Genomic DNA, 21,986 nt, shown 5'->3' with positions numbered 1-21,986 from the left:
TATTGACATGTTTAAGTAGCCTGTCATAATTACTATGTTATGAAGGTTACCTTTACATGAGATTATAAACTATATTTATATCATAATTACTAGAACTTATGTGATCTGAATCACTCCGATTAGCAAAAGTGATTATGCGTTTGGAATCTGGTTTAGGTACTAGAAAGAGATCTTTTAGAACGTTTGCTGTCTTTTGACCAAGCTGCAATAAGTCACCAAATCAAGCACACTCAGATGAATTTAGCAAGAAAGGGAAGAAGATAATGTCTTGGTGAAATGATAATATCCACTATCAATGTCAAGGAAAAGAGCATGTGTCACAAATCAATATTAAAAAGGTAAAGAATCTTATTACTGTGATTTGAAAGAAACCCAATATCATGTGATCTGAATGTTTACTAAGGAACATGATATAAGACAATAAACTTTCTTGATCTAAAGGATGTATCAGCTAGATCGGTTACTTTATTGATATTGTAACTAGCCATGAAAGACATCTTGTACCTTTACAATTTAAATCATGTGTAAATTAATTGATGCCAGTCTAAACAACATTTTTATTGGTACATATTGCTAAACAATATTTTCTAAATATCATTTGGTTGTTCCATTATTTGAAAAGTTCATCAATTAATCATGGTCTACCGGTGCCACAATAGAAGAAAGCCAGATCATCAAGTAAGCATGCAAGGTATAAGATCTTGGTCTTATAAGATCATGGAGAGTCAGGGGAGTTACAAGCCTTTGAGTCTTGGGCGCCTTGCTGCACTTCTTGCCTGCAACAGATATCGACAAGCATGCCATATTCGAAGATTCAAGGTCAAAAATTGAAGACTGACAATAATAGGTCCACAAAACAACAACAACAACATCATAAAACCATGCTACAGAAGTTATAATAAGACCATATTCAACACTTATCAATGCAAGTTCTCAGAAAAGTACTGGTAAATACCGTAAAAAATAAAAGGCATGACTAATGCATTACTATACTAATCAACTGATGAACATACACAAACATGCACATACATGTGGGACTGTGATATTTCAATGTCCCTGTGCTGCCCATCCATTTTTAACTCCTTTATTATAATTGTGATTTAAATGTTTAGTCTTGTAAATACAGCCTATTCATTACATAAAATTGTGAGGAGTATTTATGTCATTTAATCAAGAAGGTGGGAGCAATGCAGTTTGTTTTCAAATTGAGTGCTCTTTCAGAAGAAATGACTTCCCTGTAAACAAACTTTCCTCAGGGAGGTCCAATTCAGAGATTACTCTGAATCAAGAGAGCTGGAAAACTTCAGAAAACTCTTTAATGAAGGATTCATGAGTGACATCCATTATTTAAGTTGTATCTTCCGTTGTCCCTAACAGCTTCTCACACTCTCAAAGTTGGCTACGTGACACAGCTGCATGACTCTTAAAGAGCATACGAGTCTTACAGAACGAATAATATTTCAATTACACCCAAAATTTAAACCAAACATATAATAGCAATAAGAATTCAGTTAAATATTTTCATCATTAATAAATAGTAAAATTTGTTCAACTACATAATGCAAATGTTCATCATATACATGGGGTATATGATGAAGCACAATAAAAAACACAGTGAAACTACACTGTGTTTCACTGGATCCGGGACTGTGACTTCTAAATGATTAATAAAAAAAGATTCGAGGCACTGAATTGCAATAAATTTGTGTTTCAACCAGAATAATCAACCAATTTGTGTTTCTTGAACCCCAAGTTGAGAAAGGGAATTTTGTGATATGAGGAGAAAAAAAAGTACATGAGAAAAGAAAAATAACCTTGAGAGCAGAGAGAGCCTGTTCGATTTGATCGGCAGAGAAACCTTCGAGCGGAGCTTGTCGTAGATGGTCCGGAGCCTCTTCGCTTTTTGAGCTTGTCGTAGGTGGCCGGTCGCTCGGTGCCGGAGACGAGAGAGGAGGATGCGGATGGTCGCTTGCCGCCGGAGAGGAGAGAGGACGAGAGGAGCTTGGCGTCGGACGTCGCTCGGCGCCGGAGAGGACAAGGGTCGGTCGGTCGCTCGTCGTCGGAGAGGAGGGAGGAGGAGCCAGAGGAGCTAGGGCTTGATCAGGATGCAAAATGAGGAGGAGAGGGGTGGCCACTGGTTTTGATGTGAATTTGACTTTTGACGACGCTTATACGCGTCGTTTTAGGCCGGAATATACGACGACGCTAATAAGCGTCGTCTATTCCTAAGAATTACCGACGCTTAATTAAAGCGTCGGCAAATATTTAGGCGGTGAACTTTTTTCCGACGCTTTTTCCTAGCGTCAGTAGAAGAGCGTCGGAAAAGACCATTTTCCTGTAGTGGTTGTTTTCTTCAATAGACAATTCCCCTTGACTTTAGAGGGTTGATTTCAATTTACAACAAAGGACCTTTATCTCGGATATCACAGTTCTTCGACCTAACAGCTAGCACGGCGATTGAGAGAGATTTGCCAAGTAAAGGTCTATTTGTTGTTGTATTTATATTTAATTTATTTTTATTTTAAAAACAAAATCAGAGAAATCAAGGCAAAATAAATGTTTGAAAAATATTTTTATTATTTTTAGAAAAATAATAGTAATTTTTTTTATTTTTACTATTTTCTAAAATAATACTCATGTCTATTAGCACCATCTCAACACCATAAACATCATCTTCACCACTACTACTACTACGTACCATTATCTCCACCATCACCATTACCATTGATATTGCTGTTATCTCCACTATCATCGCTACTGCCATTATTTCAACCACTACAATTACTATTATTACTACCACCGTAATTGCTACCACTACCACGTCATTCCACCATCACCACCATCATTGTTGTCGTCGTCATCTCTACCATCTATGCTATTGTCGTAGCTGCCACCACTGCAACTGCCAACCTCAACACGTTCACCACATTGCCGATACCAATAATCTCCACTATACTGCCACCATTGTTGTCATTGTAACCACCATATCGTTGGTGGCCCCACTAGCACGGTCACCACAGCAACATCAGGGCACCTTTTTAATTGCTGCCAACACCACTACTATCTCCTCCAACACTACTGTTGCCCTCGCCACTATCATCATATAATTTTAAAAGTAATTGACTAGATTAAATATTTTTATATTTTAAAATTTGAAAATCAAAAAATTGAAATAAAAAAATAAAAGTGATGCCAAATGTCATCTAAAATAATCGTTCTATAAATAATTATTTTCTAGAATTTCAGCTAAATGATTACCCATCTCACACTACCAAAACTAATGTGAAAAGTTTTTATAACCATGAAGACAACTCACGTAACTAAAAACTAAATCGTTTGAAATATTATTCTCCCATTGCATATGAACTGATATCTGGCACGTAAATGTTGCATGCAATGATGAAAAGGGAGTGATAACCGATCGGCACTCGAAGAAAAAACACTTAAGCTTTCAGAATTTGATATTATAATAACTGTTTCATTTGATGTAATTAATGGACTAATGCAGTTTATTATAAGGAAAAAAAAACTATACAGGGATCTGGAAGTCTCAGAATTGTCTGAACAAATCATGGGGTTTTTGAGTGGGACCAACACCCCATTGTAATAGAATATGCTTCCGGAAAAGTATTCGCTATTTCAACTAGTTAGGTGGCTTCCGCCGCTCCCTTAAAAATCTATTAATTGTCTTCCTCAATCAGATCGTTGCTCGTTATGAGAAAACACTGGTGATTTCTCGGTGAGATGCGATCAAAAGCACGGTTGGAGAAACGCTTGCCGTGGACGGCGTCGATTCCTCTCAGGCAGTCTCCAACAACTCCAAGTATATTGTTGAAAGAAACCGCAACTGATATTAAAAAATTATAATAATAGGGAGCAAGAGAAACCATGATCTATGTCTGGATGGTTTTACTTGACAATATCATCAGCGATACTTCGTCAAACCTTTACTGGGACAACAACAAACGGACAAACACTAGAGAACCATGGCTAGCAATTATCTAACATGGTTTACTCTTCTTCCTTTTACGAAGTCGCATGACTAAATCAAGCCTTATCAAAGGCCTAGTCCCACGCTCCTTCTATATATATATATCAACTCCTCCCATAACACCTTGCTCCAAATCCCTTGGCTATTGTTCTGCTAACTGGAAAGGGAGAACAGATGGCTGCCCATTTCCTCTTGCTTGCTCTCCTTGCTCTGGCTTCATCTCATGCCATTGCTTCTGATCCTAGTCAACTCCAGGACTTCTGTGTTGCAGATCTTAAATCAAATGGTACTCCTATTCACAACATCTACCTTATTATTAGTTAGTAGTTGCTAAATATGTAATTAGCATGCATGGTGTGTAATTCTCCTGAAGTTACCAGCTGTCAACCCAACTTCAAAGATACTAATGATGAGTTTTTATCATATATATGTCGATATATATACTTACCTTTCTTGCAATTGTTCATGCAGTGCTTGTAAATGGGTTCGTCTGCAAGGACCCGAAGCTTGCCAAAGCCGAAGATTTCTACTTCTCTGGCCTTGACAAGCCCCGCGACACAGGGAACAAACTTGGGTCTAATGTGACTCATGTCAACGTGAACCAGTTTCCTGGGCTCAACACGCTTGGCATCTCGCTGGCTCGCCTGGACTTTGCACCCTATGGAGTCAACCCTCCTCACATCCACCCAAGGGGAACGGAGATCCTCACGGTGTTGGAAGGCACGCTCCATGTCGGCTTCGTCACATCTAATAACCCGAACAACCAGCTCTTCACTAAGATCCTTAACAAGGGCGATGTGTTCGTATTTCCTCAAGGCCTTATCCATTTCCAATTCAACTACGGGAAGACAAATGCTGTTGCCATTGCCATTCTCAGTAGCCAGAACCCTGGCGTGATCACGATAGCCAATGCAGTCTTTGGAGCGAACCCACCAATCTCTGATTATGTTCTTGCCAAGGCCTTTCAATTGGACAAGAAGACCGTGGACTGGCTCCAGGCCCAATTCAGGATGAACAACAACAACTAGGCAACTGCATGGGAATTAATTGATATCTGAAATATGGTCTCTGATCTTTTCTTTTTTTTCGAATTCTTTGGTTCGAATAAGCAAACATTCTTCCTCTGTTTGCATGCATTTGTTTGAGCAAAGATATACTTGCTCTATATTATACTACTAAAGAAAATTACTTTATCATTCAATATTTGCATTTTACTTTGCCACGTGGTGTTCATGATGGACTTTCCTCGAATCCTTCGAGTATGTCATAAAAGTGCCGATGCTGTTAATATTAGCTGTTTCATCAGCTTCAGAAACTCCATCACTTAACAAACCTGATAATATATATATATGTATATATTCATGATAAATGAACCTGATAATACCCTGCTGTATCTGTTAGCCTGGTGCATGCTCGAAGAAGAAATCAATATTCAGTATTTTACTTGAATGTGCAATAGCCAACCTTCTATTTAATTAACATAAATCCCGATGATCTTCATCATTCGTGGCTGTTGATACAGCTTTTTTTCTCTCCATATTTTGTGTCATTTTGGAAGTCAGTTTCTCTTTGTATAGTTTGTTTTCTGGGTTTGTGGCTTTTGCTAGCTTCTTTTAAGACTATTTTGCTTAATTTTGAATTCAAACTTTTATAAATTTACGTAATTCATTTTCAAAACTGTGTGCAATTCTATTTTACAACTCTGCAAGCGTGGCATCGGTAACGTACCGGCATAACACGCTGTGGGGCATTCCACCCGACCACAAAAAAGATGGTCCTTCTTTTAAAACAAATTAAGGAAAATGAGAAGTTATTTAAGTGGCAAATAGCAAAATTATTTGTAATTTAAATTATTTTCGGGCCCTCCAAAATTCTATTCAAGGAGAAATGACACATACGCATAAGCGAAGTGTCTATGTAACTTTATATTAAAAGGCAAGGACCCATTGCTTGAAGTGTCTACAAAGCCTTGAAACCTCAATATTTATAGTATATTGATGCTTCGAAAGAAATGCCAAGTGCCAAATACTTCATGCTGATAGCAGGGCACTTAATTCTACTTGTGTTGTATCATATTATATGACTAGCAATAAAGCCGTACGTGCTACGCTGCGGTTTTTTTAATAGATTTTGAAAAACCCAAGAGGCAAATATTCGGCCGCTAAGCAACATAAAGAAAATATATACACACATCTCTCTATATATATTCATGTATACATGTGTGTGTGTGTTATTCATCATTTCTCCTTGCTGCATTGACTGGGTTGGAAAGAAGTATGCATCCTTTTTTTTGAAGGAAGCTCAGGTAGGTTTCTGCAATTTAAAAAAGAAGAAAAAAAAAGATAGTTGAAGGAGTTCTAAAAATACTGATTTGACTATAATTAACTGCAATTACTACGATAAAAAATGATTGCTATCAAAGATATATTACTTATCCATGGCTAACGTATTTTTTTTAGGAGTTTCATCATTGAAAAATTTGGAACAAATACGTTTTTTGGGAGTTGAAACAATAGCTTCCGCTGGAGCTTGAAAGGAAGAAGGTCCACCACCAAAAATCTGCTGTGGGTTAGGCGCTTGTAATTCACCTTCCTGAAAAATTTTTGTCACCTTATAACTAACTACATCAGTACCAAAATTCTGCAAACCAAAAGTAATTTGAAATATACATATCTTCTCAACAACAGAAGGAAGGATAAATCGGCCGGATCTTCTATTAGTGGCGAGGTTAAGCACCGGTACCTTTATAGAGGATAATTTAAACATATTATTTTAATATTGGATTGAGAATGCATTTTTTAAAATTAAAGAAAAAAAAAGAAGAAACATAATGCTATCACGGTATGAGAGGTTTATCGTTTCTTCCATATTGGTTACACTAAAAATTATACCCATAATTTTTTATAGCAGCTCTACAATTATAATACATTTCATACCACTAAACATAAGAAGTATCAACCGTTTTCAAAACAGCTTTGCATGTAAACTTTACCCTTAAAAAATTATTTTTTTATTTTTGTAATATAAAAGTATAATACTTAAACGGTGTCTTAAAAAAAAATTGATATACTAACTTAGGATAAATATTTTATAACACAAATGCTGTAGTATTTGATGTATCTATTTTTTAATTTTAATATTGTACCTGAAATTTGTTCGGATCTAGCAGCAATAAATCTTCGATTTCTTTTTTATTAGTCGCCGTTTCCTCCTGGGGATCCAAAGTGACTTCTACAATAAATCTAGCTGCAATAAATCTTTGATTTCTAATCTATGTATTAATTGATGTATATATTCAAATAACAATGTCTAAGTTTTATATGCATTAAATGTAGTAGCTAAAAGTACTACATGGTAACCTATTTCAATACACGATAGTTTCTTCGATCTATAAATTTATATAATATTTTGATATAGAAGTAGTGGATAGATAGGTTTCTTCTACATGTAAAAAAATAATTGGAAAACTTCATCTCTAATAAATTTAATGTTAATTTTTCTTAAAGAAAAGAAATATGAAGAAATGCACCTTTATATATTCTTATGATCATACCAACCAAGATGACTACCATCGGTTCTTCTCTTTCTTTTTCACGAACAATAGTTTCATCAAATTTTTGAGCTAATTTACTCAAAATAGTGATAGCCAACCTTTTCTTCTTGCTAGTCGAATGAAATTTGATAGCACAATAAAGAAGAGAAAAGAGCGAAAAAATATATAAATGGTTACGAAAAAAATGAAAGACGAATTAGTTTACTTTAAGTTTTCTATCTCCAAATTTATTTTGTAAACCAATTTTTCTCTAACATATAATTGGTCAAGTGGGTCAACTAAACAATGGCCAATAACATCAGCACAACAAAACAAAGAAAAGAAAGTATTATATAACTACACTTTTATTAATATTTGTTAGAAACAAAGTGGAATACCTGTCAAATAAATAGCATTATGTTTTCTTGATTAGATTTCCCAAAAATAAAAAAATGAACTTGTGTACGCGTATAGTGTTAGTGTTGTTGTCCACATATTATATAATCGTACATCTATTCTTATAGATCATATATGGATCGATAGTGGACTTTAAATTTTTCTATTTTGTGCGATATTAAATTTTTCCATATAATATACATTTCTTTTGGGAAGAATGCTCATGAATCAACAGTATGGATGCTAGAATAAAAGTTTCCTATATATTAGCAAGGCAATAAGCAGAAATTTCAATAATCTTCTCGTCAAGAAATATACAATCAACACTGATCAACTGATTCTCCATATTCGGGTTTATGGAATCCCATATTCTTGAAATTCTTGCTTTTATTTTCCAATTACTTTTTTTCCAGTGTCAATACAAAAAACAAATTGTACTCTATTTCTTTTGTTAACCTATTTGTATAAAAGATAGTGCTTAATCCAACAATAATAACAAACAATGTCGAAAGCAGAAGTAGTTAATCTAAAATAGTTTCTGAAGGTAGATCACAAACTTTTTTTTTATAAACAACATTCATCGTATAATTGTCCAAAAAATCATTTTCGATCAAAATTTTGAGGCTCTATCGCAGTGTTACTCCGAGCACAAAACACAAAATTACCCACGAGAGAACATTGGTTTAGGTAAGTAAATTCCAACAGGTTTCAAACTTTGCACTTTGACTGTGATAATTGTCTTTGCATAGCAAAGTTTTACAGGGAATTGTCTTTTTTTAAAGATAAATGGCCACTTTGTTTCTATAACCTGCATTATAATATGGAGGATATAAACTTTGATAACAACATAATTACCAGTGACGATCACTGCTTCAGTTGCTTTCGAAGTCAATTGAGTAATTATTAACCTGATACTGTTGTAGAAATATATACTCTAGTTGACATTCCGTAGCAGCATTATAGGACAACCTATTTTCGGTCGTAAATCATGATGCAGGATTTCATTGAATTTTAAAAAACTCAAAAATTTGATGTGTTATATACCCTTACTTCCATTTAAAAAAATCCATTGAACATCATCACCTAATCCTCTTTCCAAAATAAGATGGGTTTTTCTAACATTTTTTTTTTAATGCATACACATGCATAAGCATGCACAAATGTATATGTATATGTAAGTATATGTATGTATATGTATATGTATATGTATGTATATGTATATGTATGTATATGTGTATATATATATATGTATGTATATATGTATATGTATGTATGTATATATATATATGTATATATATGTATGTACATGTGTATATATATGTATATATATATATATATATATATATATATATATATATATATATATATATATATATATGTATATGTATGTATGTATATATATCCTGATACACAAAAGAAAAAGGCAACATCAAGAGACGGTAGGAGGCAGAGCCACTTAGAAGTTCCTCTGATAGATGATTCACCATCAGGGTGGAATATTTTCTTATACTTCATCAATTTTTTTTGGATCTCATCATATTCAGGCATCAATATTTTGTACCTTCCAGCAACACTTGGTGATCCTATCTTGATTTTTTAAGTCCGACCTTAAGTTCTACACGAGCATTATATATTCTCTGATACATGAATTTAAAATATTCTTGATCAACAAAATTAAAATTCTTAATTTCTAATTCAATTTTTTCTCTCAATCTTTTGATAGTAAGCAAGGCGACACCTTCATTTGAGCTAACCTCATCAGTTCCCGAGAAACTAGGCCCAATTATCAGCAAAAATTATAAAGTAAGGGTCAAACTAGGTTCATAGAGTAGAGATCTAAGTCCATCCAGCGAGTCCCCTAAACTAGGTAGAGACTAGAGAGAGAAAGAGGAGAGAGAAAGAGTGGAAAGAGTGAGAACGAGAGAGCCATATTAGAGGTTCCCTCTAAAAACTAGAGGAACGGGAAGGAAATGATAGATCTAGCGAGAGGGCAGTGACCCACAAAGGTTATTAGCCACGAACAACCGGTGACAGTGGTCGATCGACAGAAGAGAATAGGTAAAATAGAAAATAGTGGAGGTATCTATAGCTCAAACCATAATGGCCAAAAGGCTGATGAAGCAACGACAATCTTGGCCCGAGGCTTGGCCTCCAGTAAGGACTCCGGCCATGTCGATATCCAAGGTGGCCAATGGCGGATGAAGGTTCAACGGGAAGAAAGAAACAAAATAAGGGAGACCCTGCTTATTGAAATCTGGCAAGCAACCAACTCAAATCTGGCCGGCAATTAATGTGGGACCTAGAATTGTGAAGAAGGTGGAAGAGGGATTTGAGATCGATTACCTCAATTGCTAGCGAGCTAGATATCGAGGAAAGCTTGGCAAGAAACTCAATGGAACACCTCTAGCAAAAAGCAGCGATGATCGAAGCGATTCTCGACAGTGGAGTGATAAAGGGAAGAGAGCATCTCTTTTTATAGAGAAACCCTAGGGCTCTACTCGAAGCTGATGGTCTTAGGCTTCCTCTGTCCCACGGAGTCCGGAGGGGAGACGAACTCCTATCAAGAGTCCTTGTCTCCGCCTCATGTGTAGAACACGTTCAGGGTCCAACCCACTTTGGGATGACCCAAATTGGTTCTAATCAAACCAAATTTTCTAATCAAATCGAGTTATCACATTATTGTCACTTCTCTACTATTGCCATCGCCGCCGCCACCACAACCACTAACCTCACCATCTTTGCCATGTCACCACCGATACTATTGGGGATAAAAACACTCACTATTCAATCGTACTATTTCTTTTTCTGGATCCAAACTGCGGAAAGACGAATTGAAAAGAAGTAGTAGAGAATAAAATCAAACAATAACAAAAACAGCAATTTTACATTGTTCACCCCAATACGGATTACATCCATGGATGCCATACACACAGATTCAATATATTCAGCAAGAATTACAACGATTTTTTTTCTTCGTTGGAGATTGCATAACTAGGACTTACAAGGGAGATCAGAAACAACACACCCATAGGATTCCCAAAAGACTGCTATTTATATGTTTCCAACATATAAGAAACTTTTCTACGAAGCCCTAAGTCAAAAGCTCATCTTGCCATCTGTTTCAATCAATTCCGTGATCAGGAGTCGACTCGTGCAGCCTCAGAACTTTGCAGCTCTCTGTTTCTCACTGTAGCATGTAGCAAGTTTCGAGGCACCTTTACTTAACAGGTACTACATCTTTATCATACCACCACCATCACTGATACCACCATATTGTCAATGGCCCCACTACAATATTGCTTGCACCCTTTATCACAGCCATCGGTACCACTATTTTGGCATCCACTATCTTCTCCACCGCTACCATGGCCCTATTGCAATTGTCATGTGCTTTTGAAAATAATTGATTCGGACGAACATATTTATATTTTTAAAATTTAAAAATAAAATAGAAGAAAAATTTCTAGTTTTATATTAGAAAATAAGAAAAATAAAAGTGATGCGAAACAGCTTCTAAAATAATTGATCCATAAATTATAATTTTCTAAAATCCTAGCCAAATGATTAACTACTGTACACTACCAAAGCCAATGTAAAAGTCTAAAAGTCTAATGATTCGGAACCATAGAGAGAAGTCACATAACTAACACCAAAATTTTAGTAATATTATTATTTCATTACGTATTACGGTCTGGAACGTGCATGTCACATTCTTTAATCAAGAAAAAGGGAGAGAAGTAGGCAGGGACTCCAAAACTCGCTTAAGCCTTTAGATTTGGTGTAACAACCCAGGATCTCACCCAAAATGGCTAGCTGGAAGGTATTATTTGGGTTCCTTGATTCTGTATAAGTACCCAAGATCTATCCAGCGAATAACCGATGTGGGACTAAACACACGCCCGCACGGGTCCTCACATACTCCTCCCGTTCAAGCCCTGACGTACTCGTCAGGCTAAAGGTTCATATCTATTCAAATCTAATCACAAACACCACGATTAGCCCATGGTCAGACCCAATGGATCCATGCTGCAGTGTCCCCTAGTCCACATAGGTTATGGGCCAGATCCGCTCTGATACCATTGGTAACAACCCAGGACCTCACCCAAAATGGCTAGCTGGAAGGTATTATTTGGGTTCCTTGATCCTGTATAAGTACCCAAGATCTATCCAGCGAATAACTGATGTGGGACTAAACACACGCCCGCACGGATCCTCACATTTGGGTACAATAATGACAGTTGCTTTTGAAGCAAATATATTAATGCAATTTATTCACAAAAACAGAAGATACCATATGGGAACGTCGAGGTCTCAGCATTGTGTGAACAATGCAGTGCGTTTTGAATAGAAAGAACACTCCATCATAATAAAATATGCTTTCGGTAGAAAGCAAGGGTCGTCATCGTATTCGTCACTTTAACTAGTTAGGTGGCTTCAACTGCTCCTTGAGAAATCGATGGCCTTCCTAAATCACATCGTTAGACATTTGCAAAAAATGCAATTGCATGACATAAGAAGCTGACTGGTGATTTTTTGTTGAGATGTGATCAAAACCCTTGTCGGATAAATATTAATGAAAGACTTCCATTCTAACTATTTGGTTGGCGAGGTCTCATTTTAATTCTGATTTCAAAAAACAATGAGAATGCCTCAATCTCCAAAAATACAATTCAGACTCTTATCTAGTATTTAAATTTTATTCTAATTTTGATTTAAATCACGAACCAAATGTATAAAATATATGACCTATTTCTATTCTTATCCATTCTGATTATAATTTCAACTTCGATTTTGATTGTGAACATGAACTAAACGTATACCCTAAGTATATTCATTGAAAGAAGACTGCCACTGATATAAGAAATTATATATAATAAGAAAAAACACTATCCATGTTTGGATGGTTAACTTGACACTATAATCCCTCGATTTCCTCTCTCCGGACGGCTTCGTCCTAATTTTCTGTCCACGTTATCAGGGAGACTTCCTCAAACTTTTACTTGATCAATAGCAAACACATGGGGAAACATTGGAAAACCATGGCATGCGACTTACCTAACATGGTTTACTCTTCTTCTTTTTAGCGAAGTCCGATGACTAAATCAAGCCTTATCAACCCAATCTCCCCCTATATATGTCAACTCCTCCCACAACACTTTGCTCCATGTCCCTTGTCCATCCTTCTGCTAGCTAGAAAGAGAGAATACATGGGTGCCCATTTCCTCTTCCTTGCTCTTCTTGCTCTGGCTTCATCTCATGCCATTGCTTCTGATCCAAGTCAACTCCAAGACTTCTGCGTCGCTGATCGTGAATCAGATGGTACTCCTCCTGATCAACATTTAATTTCATGAGTTGTGACATTTGTAATCATGCATGCATGCATAAGCTACGGTTCATCGAGAACGAACCAACCTGCACTGACGAGCTTCCATATATCTTGTCCAAGTGCTCATCGTTTTTATAATTGTTGCAGTGTTTGTGAATGGGTTCGTCTGCAAGGACCCGAAGATGGCCAAAGCCGAAGATTTCTTCTTCTGGGGACTTGACAAGCCCCGTGACACGGGAAACAAGCTTGGGTCTAATGTGACTCAAGTCAATGTGAACCAAATTCCTGGGCTCAACACCCTTGGCATCTCGCTTGCTCGCCTAGACTTTGCACCCTACGGTGTCAACCCTCCTCACACCCATCCAAGGGGAACCGAGATCCTCATGGTGCTAGAAGGCACGCTCTACGTCGGCTTCGTCACTTCCAACCCCAACCAGCTCTTCACCAAGGTCCTTCACGAGGGTGATGTGTTCGTATTTCCTCAAGGTCTCATCCACTTCCAATTCAACAACGGCAAGACCGGTGCCGTTGCCATTGCTGGTCTGAGCAGCCAGAACCCTGGTGTGATCACCATAGCCAATGCGGTCTTTGGAGCGAAGCCACCCATCTCTGATGACGTTCTTGCCAAGGCCTTTCAACTGGACAAAAAGACTGTGGATTGGCTCCAGGCTCAATTCTGGATGGACAACAACAACTAGAATACTGCTCACGAACTACTTGTTATGTCCTTTGGACTAGTTCCTTTGAATAAGCAAACATGATCTCCCTGTTTTCATGTACTTGTTTGACTTAGGATATGTTTGCCATATTATACTAAAAAAGAGAATTACTTTTACCATTATTTCTTTTTTTGCTTTCCCGTGTAGTGATCAGGATGGACTGCCATTGAATCCCATGAGTTTGTTACGAAAGTGCTGGGACTGTTCATTTTAGTTGTCTTATTAACTTCGAAATCTTCACCATGCACTTCTTCAAACCTCAAAAAATACCAAAAAAGCAAGCACTCTGTTCTCTTGGAATCATGATCACTCGTCACAGTCAGAGCATGAGGACGAAATATTATAGATGGATCTTTTCGGATTTCTTTGTGTGACATATACAGGATAAATCTATTCTGTAAGTGCTATCATATAAAGATGTAAACGCTGCTTGTCCTTTCATTTTCAGTTGTTCTGTAGCATAGATGTTCTGAAATTTCTCTTGAACAACTCATAGTTTTGACTCTGCTTAACTTCTAGTTTTTTTGTTTCACTTAAAATTTAAATCTTTGATCATTTGGGCTTTGAGTTAATTATCTACTATCTGTGAATGCAGTGCAATTGGTTTTAGTTAATTACATGTTCTGTGTACTCGTTTTGAGTCTCCAGTTATTATTTAGAAGCAGGTGTATCTCTGCCTCTCCCAGATGTTGCTGAAACTTTTAATATACATGGCTGAAAAGCATGTACGGTGCTATCAAACTGCGCAAATTGGCATAAATAAGCCTCCATGTAGGTTATCTTATATGGCTTATCAATTTCTTCTCAATGGAAGCTCAATCAAACAGCTCAAGGAATCATGCTTTTCCTTCATGACACCCAAGGTAATTATTTTTTTCTAGAGAGTGCGCTAAAAACTTCGTTGCAAGTCTCCTTCTAATTAAAAAACGCATTTTTTTTTTCTAGTTTCTTTTCTGAAGAAATATCAAGGTAATGCGTTGTTTCTTGGATGCAACCCACACAGAAAGAAGCCTCCATAGCTAAGAAATTACATACTATAGATCTACAGTATCAACTAACATGAGGCACCAATACATTGATGATACATAGTGGAGTAGAGTGGCTTGTTTAGATCGTATTCCAAAGTGTATTAAAACATAGCTGCCTCAAAGGATCTTAATGACTTCTAAAACGTAAAAAGCTGTTTGTAGTTATAATATTGTTATAAATTGAAATACTATTGATTATATGGAATGCCAAAATTTAAATAAGTTGATAAATTATAATAACTTTGGCTGGACTCGGTCATGATGAAAACAGAGCCTGACCATATTCATTGAGCTGGCCCAGCTATTGTAAGCGTCAAAGGCGGCAACCATTTGTTTATATAGTTTATGAAAGAAAACAAAGCAAACTTTAGCCAACCTTACTCTGGTGTGGAAGCACGAGTTCTTCAATTCAAAGGTCCAACCTTCTCCTAAACCATGTCCCTCATCCCTCCTCTATCCATATAGGTATATCTACCCCGTGGCCATCTGCCACACTCCAACCCAATTTTACGAGCCAGGCGCGTGACAGATGGCCGCCCATCCAAAACATTTTATCACTATTATTTCTAGAAAAATAAAATTAAGAAACTCTCATTCTCACCATTTTTGAAAAATAATAAACTCATCTGTTACCACCATTAAGGATGCCACTGTTTTATTTTCTCTACCACCGTCGCCGCCACCGGTGTTATTGTTTCCTTCGTTACCATTATTGTTCCCGCCGCCGCCGTCTCCACCATCATTGGATCATAGCCACCACCACCACCACCATCGTCGTTGTCTCTACCACCTTGATTGTTGCTGCAACCACCACTTTTTTCTACTGTTGTCGTCGCTATCATCTCCATTATCTCTATTGTTGTCATTGTTACCACCACCATAACCGCCAATCTCAACCCCTTCACCATTTTACTACCGCCACCATAGTCTCTTCTATACCACCACCACTACCCTCATCTTTCCAACCACCGCATCGTCGTGGCCCCACCACCATTATTGCTACCACAATATCGCCAGCACCTGCTCAATGGCCGCCGCCGCCACTAGTATGGCCTCCACCATCTCATCCAACATTACTATGGGCTTGCCTACCATCATCATGTATTTTTAAAAATAATTCACTAATCCAAACATATTTAGATTTTTAAAAGTTTTAAAATAAAATTAGCTATTTTTTATTTTTTGAAATATCAAAATAAAAGTAATGTCAATGGTATCTAAAATAATTATTTTATAAATAGCTATTTTCTAAAATTTTAGCCAAATGATTACCATTGTACACCATCCAAACTGACGTAGAAGACTAGTTCTTCGTAAGTATAGAGAAAAGTCACGTTACCAAACCAAAATTTTTATAATATTATTCTTCAATTGCATATGTTGATATGAACTAATATCTGGCGTGGGCACGTTACATGCACATGTATGTATGTATGCAGGGCCGGCCCGAGCCTTAGCCGCCCATCCAAAACGTTTTATCTCTATTATTTTTAGAAAAATAAAATTAAGAAACTCTTATTCTCACTATTTTTTAAAAATAGTAAACTCAACTATTATCACCATAAAGGATACAACTGCCACTATCGTCATCGCCACTGCCACCACTGTTTTAATTTCTCCACCACCACCAGTGCTATTGTTTCGTCCGTCATAATTATTGTTCCTGCCGCCGCCGTCTCCACCATCATTGATGTCGTCATAGCCACCACCACCACTATCATCTGGTCTCTACCATCATGATTGTTGCTGCAACCACCACTTCTTTCTACTATCACCATCACTGCTGTCATTGCTATCATGTCCACTATCTCTACTACTGTCATTAATGTTGCCACCACCACAATTGCCAATCTCAGCCCCTTCGTCATATTACTACTACCACCATAGTCTCTTCCATACCACCACTACTACCCTCATCGTTCCAACCACCACATTGTCAATGGCCTCACCACCATTGTTAATACCACAATATCGCCCGCACTTGCTTAGCGGCCACTACTATTAGTAGTATGGCCTCCACTATCTCATCCAACACTACCATGGGCTTGGGTACCATCATCATGTATTTTTAAAAATAATTCACTAATCCAAACGTATTTATATTTTTAAAAATTTTAAAATAAAAATTAAATATTGTTTTATTTTTTGAAATATCAAAATAAAAGTAATCTCAAATGATATCTAAAATAATCATTTTATAAATAGCTATTTTCTAAAATTTTAGCCCAATGATCACTATTGTACACCATCAACACTGGCGTAGAAGACTAATTCTTCGTAAGTATAGAGAAAAATCACGTGACTAAACCAAAAATTTTATAATATTATTGTTCAATTGCATATGTTGATATGAACTAATATCTGGTGTGTGCATGTTACATGTATGTATATATATATATATATATATATATATATATATATATATATATATATATATATATATATATATATATATATATGTATGTATGTATGTATATTATATATATCTATATCTATATCTATTTTTATCTATATTAACATCTATCTATCTATCTATCCCAATTGATCTATCTACATCTGTATCCATCTAACTATCTATTTATCTATGTATACGTATATAAATTATCTAGGGATCCGAACGTCTCAGCGGTGTTCAACGCTGTTTTTGAATGGGATGAACGCTTCAGCATAATAGAATATTCTTCCGGTAAAAAGCAAGGTGTCGTTTTCACGCGGTTGTATGACATGATAAGTTGACAGGTGATTTCTCGAAAGGTGCCGTCATCGTATTCTCCAACAACTCCAAGTATATTTGTTGAAAGAAGACTGCATCAGAAATTATGTATAATAATATAGAATTAAACCATGAACTATGTGTGGATGGTTCGCTCGAAGCTATTACCTTACCTTTTCCTTTCTCTGGACCACTCCGTCATAATTTTCTACCCACATGTCATCAGGGAGACTTCCTAAAAGATTTAATTACTTGGCCAATAGCAAAACACATGGGGAAACAGGCAAATAATTCACCTAACATCGTTTACTCTTCTTCTTTTCAGTAAAGTCCGATGACTAAATCAAGCCTTATCAACCCAATCTCCCTCTATATATATCAACTCCTTCCACAACACCTTGTCCCATATCCCTTGTCCATTCTTCTGCTAGCTAGAAAGAGATAAGCCATGGCTGCCCGCTTCCTCCTCCTTGCAATCCTTGCTCTGGCCTCATCTCATGCCCTTGCTTCTGATCCTAGCCAACTGCAGGACTTCTGCGTCGCTGATCCTGGATCAAATGGTACTCCTGCTCATCAACTATTTTATGCGTTGTGAAAACTGTAATTATGCATGCATAACCTATGGTTCACCGAGGAGGGCCTTTCCAACCAACCTGCACCGATCAGCTTCTATATATATTGTCGAAGTACTTATCGTTTTTATATTTGTTGCAGTGTTTGTGAATGGGTTTGTCTGCAAGGACCCGAAGATGGCCAAAGCCGAAGATTTCTTCTCCTCCGGACTTGACAAGCCCGGCAACACAGGAAACAAACTTGGGTCTAATGTGACTCTGCTCGATGTCACCCAAATTCCTGGGCTCAACACCCTTGGAATCTCGGTAGCTCGTCTAGACTTTGCACCCTACGGTTTCCTCCCTCCTCACACCCATCCACGGGCTACTGAGCTCCTTACACTGTTGGAAGGAACACTCTACGTCGGCTTCGTCGCATCTAACAACCAGCTCTTCACCAAGGTTCTTAACAAAGGCGATGTGTTCGTATTTCCTCAAGGTCTGATCCACTTCCAATTCAACAAAGCAAAGACCAATGCCGTCGCCATTTCTGGTCTCAGCAGCCAGGACCCTGGGGTGATCCTCGTACCCAATGCGGTATTTGGAGCGAATCCACCCATCTCCGATGATCTTCTTGCCAAGGCCTTTCAGTTGGACAAGAAGACTGTAGATTGGCTCCAGGCCCAATTCTCGATGGGCAACAGCAACTAGGCAACTGCATGCGAACTACTTGATATCTGATATTTGGATTGGTTTTCTTGTAATGGTTTGAATAAGCAAACACTGTCCTTTTGTTTGCACATATTTGTTTGAGTTAACATATGTTTCCAACATTATACGATTAAAGAGAATTACTTTCATCAGTTAATATTTGTCTTGCTTCTGGTATAATGATCAGATGGAGTTCCAATGAATCCTGCGAGTATGTTATGAATGTGCAGGGACTGTTCGTTTTATTTATCTCATCAACTTCAAAAGCTTCAACATGCACTTCTTCGAACCTTAAAAAGTACCAACAAACCAAGCAATCCGTTCTTTAGGAATCATGATCAATCCTTGCAGCCACAGCATGAGATCGATGGATCTCTCCAGATTTCTGTGTGTGATAGATACAGGATATGTATGTTCTCTAAGAACTATCGTCTGAAGATGCAAACGCCGCTTGTCCATTCATTTTAGTTGTTCAGTATTTACGGTGTTCTCAGATTTGTCCTAAACTACTGACGATTTTGACACTGCATAACTTTTAGGTTTTTTATTTAAATCTTTGATCAATTGGAATTTTAGTGAACTACGTACCTACTATCCGTGAATGCACTATAATTAATTCTACTATATATTAATTGTTTACACGCCAAAAAAATGATTGTTTAAATAATAGGAGCAATACATATTTTTAACCACTTGATGTGCATGCTGAGGTCTCTAAATTACACACTTGGTCTATACGTAGCTTAAAGATATTAAATCTCATCCAATAATTTAGATCATCGATATTGAATCCTATCCTCAAAACGTAATCTCAGATAGGTTAAAACTCTTGTAGTGCTTATATACTCTTTGGTGCATCTATATAAATGCCCGAGTTATTAGATAAGGTCTTAACATGGTATCAGAGCCCACCAATTATTCCTGCCAACCAAAACCTCCATGCTTCTACATACTCATCCATATATTGCCTCTTATTTTGGGTTCCATGTCCCTCAGGCTCTATGCGTAAGAGATGGTGTTGAGGAATAATAGTCCTATGTTAGATAGGTTAAAGACTTTTGTAGTGGTTGTATACTCGTAAACCCATCCATCTAAATGACTGAATTTTTAGATAGGATCTTAATATAGTATAAGAGGCCCCCTATCCTTTTTGCCTATCGAGACCTCCATACTTCAGCTTATTAATCCACTACAACTATCATCTAAATGGAATTCATAAAAACACAATACTTGGCTGCTAAAACACCATCCAAAAAATAAGACAACAATTTGTGTTACCCCAATGTTATGGAAGCGTACTAGCCCTCATAATATGTGAATGGCTTTTCTCAATCACAAAAAAAAAAAGAGGAATGATTTTAACATAAAAAAGATCCCTATTTATTAGCAAGGCCAAATTAAATTCTTCTAGAAAAAATGCTAGGCTATGATAAAACAATTGCACTATAAAGGCTTGAAGACGCCAATAATATTATACAAATACATAATTAAAAATATTGTGGCTTTGTCCATCCTAGAAAAAGCTACCGGTCAAAAGCTTGCCGAGACGCTAATTCAGCCAGTTTGGTGGCTTCAACTGCTACCTTGGAAACCACAAGGGCTTCCGTATCACGTTATTTCCCCTGGTAAATCAAAGCGGCATGAGCTAATAGGTCGGCTGATGATTTCTTATTGCGACCAGATCAAAAACCTCAGTTGAATATAATAAAGCTCTGTAACGATTCGGTATTGGTTGCAATTAGAGAACTACTTTGGGTGGACGGATTGATATAACAATATCTCGTTTTCTTTTGTCTCCGAACTACTTTGTCACAGTCTTCCATCCACATATATTGTCACCGAGACGAGAACAAGTCCATGGGAAACATTAGAAAACCGTCACCTAACATGGCAATATTCTTCCTCTTTTAATAAAAAAGTTGCACGACTGATTCAAGCCTCTTAACGGGCAAAGTCCCACATCTCCCCCGGCCCTATATATATCCACTGCTCCAAGCTATTTGGCCACAATACCTCGCTCCAAATCCCTTGGCTATTCTTCTGCTAGCTAGAAATTAAGAGAGAATAGATGGCTGCCCATTTCCTCTTCCTTGCTCTCCTTGCTCTGGCTTCATCTCATGCCATTGCTTCTGATCCTAGTCAACTCCAGGACTTCTGTGTTGCTGATCTTAAATCAAATGGTACTCCTCTTCACGACATCTACCTTATTGGTTATTAGTTACTAAGTATGTAATTAGCATGCATGGTGGGTAATTTTCCTGAAGTTACCAGCTGTCAACCCAACTTCAAAGATACTAATGATGAGTTTTTATCTTATGTCGTTGTATATACTTACCTTTCTTGCAATTGTTCATGCAGTGCTTGTAAATGGGTTCGTCTGCAAGGACCCGAAGCTTGCCAAAGCCGAAGACTTCTTCTTCTCTGGCCTTGACAAGCCCCGCGACACAAGGAACAAACTAGGGTCTAATGTGACTCAAGTCAACGTGAACCAAATTCCTGGGCTCAACACGCTTGGCATCTCGCTGGCTCGCCTGGACTTTGCACCCTATGGAGTCAACCCTCCTCACATCCACCCAAGGGGAACCGAGATCCTTACGGTGTTGGAAGGCACGCTCCATGTCGGCTTCGTCACTTCTAATAACCCCAACAACCAGCTCTTCACTAAGGTCCTCAACAAGGGCGATGTGTTCGTATTTCCTCAAGGCCTCATCCATTTCCAATTCAACTATGGGAAGACAAATGCTGTTGCCATTGCCGGTCTCAGCAGCCAGAACCCTGGCGTGATCACCATAGCCAATGCAGTCTTTGGAGCGAAGCCACCAATCTCTGATTATGTTCTTGCCAAGGCATTCCAATTGGACAAGAAGACCGTGGACTGGCTCCAGGCCCAATTCTGGATGGACAACAACAACTAGAAACTGCATTCAACCTTCTTGATGGAAAATTTGGACGCAATTATTTGTACTATTCTATTTGAATAAGCAAACAATACCTATCAGTTTGGATAAGCAATAATATA

General features: G+C 37.4%; 5 protein-coding genes across 5 annotated transcripts; 4 read left to right on the top strand and 1 right to left on the bottom strand.

The window, feature by feature from the left end:
- Nucleotides 1–557: 557 nt before the first annotated feature.
- Nucleotides 558–3,262, bottom strand: LOC120111965. Its single transcript, XM_039130538.1, has 5 exons — nt 3,259–3,262; nt 3,035–3,093; nt 2,819–2,955; nt 1,815–2,095; nt 558–776 (listed from the first exon to the last, which is right to left on the bottom strand). The coding sequence occupies exons 1-5, from the start codon at nt 3,260–3,262 to the stop codon at nt 631–633; spliced, it is 627 nt and encodes a 208-aa protein (XP_038986466.1). The 3' UTR covers nt 558–630.
- Nucleotides 3,263–4,154: 892 nt separating this feature from the next.
- Nucleotides 4,155–5,019, top strand: LOC103698599 (putative germin-like protein 2-1). Its single transcript, XM_008780631.2, has 2 exons — nt 4,155–4,277; nt 4,463–5,019. Exons 1-2 carry the CDS (start codon nt 4,166–4,168, stop codon nt 5,017–5,019), a joined length of 669 nt encoding a protein of 222 aa, XP_008778853.2. The 5' UTR covers nt 4,155–4,165.
- An 8,037-nt stretch (nt 5,020–13,056) lies between these two features.
- Nucleotides 13,057–14,086, top strand: LOC120111840 (putative germin-like protein 2-1). The gene is made up of 2 exons (XM_039129760.1): nt 13,057–13,238; nt 13,393–14,086. Exons 1-2 carry the CDS (start codon nt 13,127–13,129, stop codon nt 13,941–13,943), a joined length of 663 nt encoding a protein of 220 aa, XP_038985688.1. The 5' UTR covers nt 13,057–13,126; the 3' UTR covers nt 13,944–14,086.
- Nucleotides 14,087–18,122: 4,036 nt separating this feature from the next.
- On the top strand, nt 18,123–19,124 carry LOC103719631 (putative germin-like protein 2-1). Its single transcript, XM_026809439.2, has 2 exons — nt 18,123–18,265; nt 18,420–19,124. The coding sequence occupies exons 1-2, from the start codon at nt 18,154–18,156 to the stop codon at nt 18,965–18,967; spliced, it is 660 nt and encodes a 219-aa protein (XP_026665240.2). The 5' UTR covers nt 18,123–18,153; the 3' UTR covers nt 18,968–19,124.
- A 1,872-nt stretch (nt 19,125–20,996) lies between these two features.
- On the top strand, nt 20,997–21,979 carry LOC120112036 (putative germin-like protein 2-1). Its single transcript, XM_039130623.1, has 2 exons — nt 20,997–21,147; nt 21,326–21,979. Exons 1-2 carry the CDS (start codon nt 21,036–21,038, stop codon nt 21,880–21,882), a joined length of 669 nt encoding a protein of 222 aa, XP_038986551.1. The 5' UTR covers nt 20,997–21,035; the 3' UTR covers nt 21,883–21,979.
- The last annotated feature ends 7 nt before the right edge of the window (nt 21,980–21,986 follow it).

The sequence above is a fragment of the Phoenix dactylifera genome, chromosome 9, assembly GCF_009389715.1.
Source record: "Phoenix dactylifera cultivar Barhee BC4 chromosome 9, palm_55x_up_171113_PBpolish2nd_filt_p, whole genome shotgun sequence".
In the NCBI taxonomy this organism is placed as follows: Eukaryota; Viridiplantae; Streptophyta; class Magnoliopsida; order Arecales; family Arecaceae; genus Phoenix; species Phoenix dactylifera.
This window is presented reverse-complemented; position numbering and strand designations above follow the sequence as displayed.

Bases quoted from the DNA above. Each gene is read 5' to 3' on its own strand.
- LOC120112036 (XM_039130623.1), top strand. From the start codon at position 21,036: ATGGCTGCCCATTTCCTCTTCCTTGCTCTCCTTGCTCTGGCTTCATCT. The intron at 21,148-21,325 runs GTACTCCTCTTC...TTGTTCATGCAG, and splicing joins TGCTGATCTTAAATCAAATG to TGCTTGTAAATGGGTTCGTC.
- LOC120111965 (XM_039130538.1), bottom strand. The intron at 2,956-3,034 runs GTGCCCTGATGT...CAATGGTGGCAG, and splicing joins TGTTGGCAGCAATTAAAAAG to TATAGTGGAGATTATTGGTA. The intron at 777-1,814 runs GTTATTTTTCTT...TATCTGTTGCAG, and splicing joins AGGCTCTCTCTGCTCTCAAG to GCAAGAAGTGCAGCAAGGCG.
- LOC120111840 (XM_039129760.1), top strand. From the start codon at position 13,127: ATGGGTGCCCATTTCCTCTTCCTTGCTCTTCTTGCTCTGGCTTCATCT. The intron at 13,239-13,392 runs GTACTCCTCCTG...TAATTGTTGCAG, and splicing joins CGCTGATCGTGAATCAGATG to TGTTTGTGAATGGGTTCGTC.
- LOC103719631 (XM_026809439.2), top strand. From the start codon at position 18,154: ATGGCTGCCCGCTTCCTCCTCCTTGCAATCCTTGCTCTGGCCTCATCT. The intron at 18,266-18,419 runs GTACTCCTGCTC...TATTTGTTGCAG, and splicing joins CGCTGATCCTGGATCAAATG to TGTTTGTGAATGGGTTTGTC.
- LOC103698599 (XM_008780631.2), top strand. From the start codon at position 4,166: ATGGCTGCCCATTTCCTCTTGCTTGCTCTCCTTGCTCTGGCTTCATCT. The intron at 4,278-4,462 runs GTACTCCTATTC...TTGTTCATGCAG, and splicing joins TGCAGATCTTAAATCAAATG to TGCTTGTAAATGGGTTCGTC.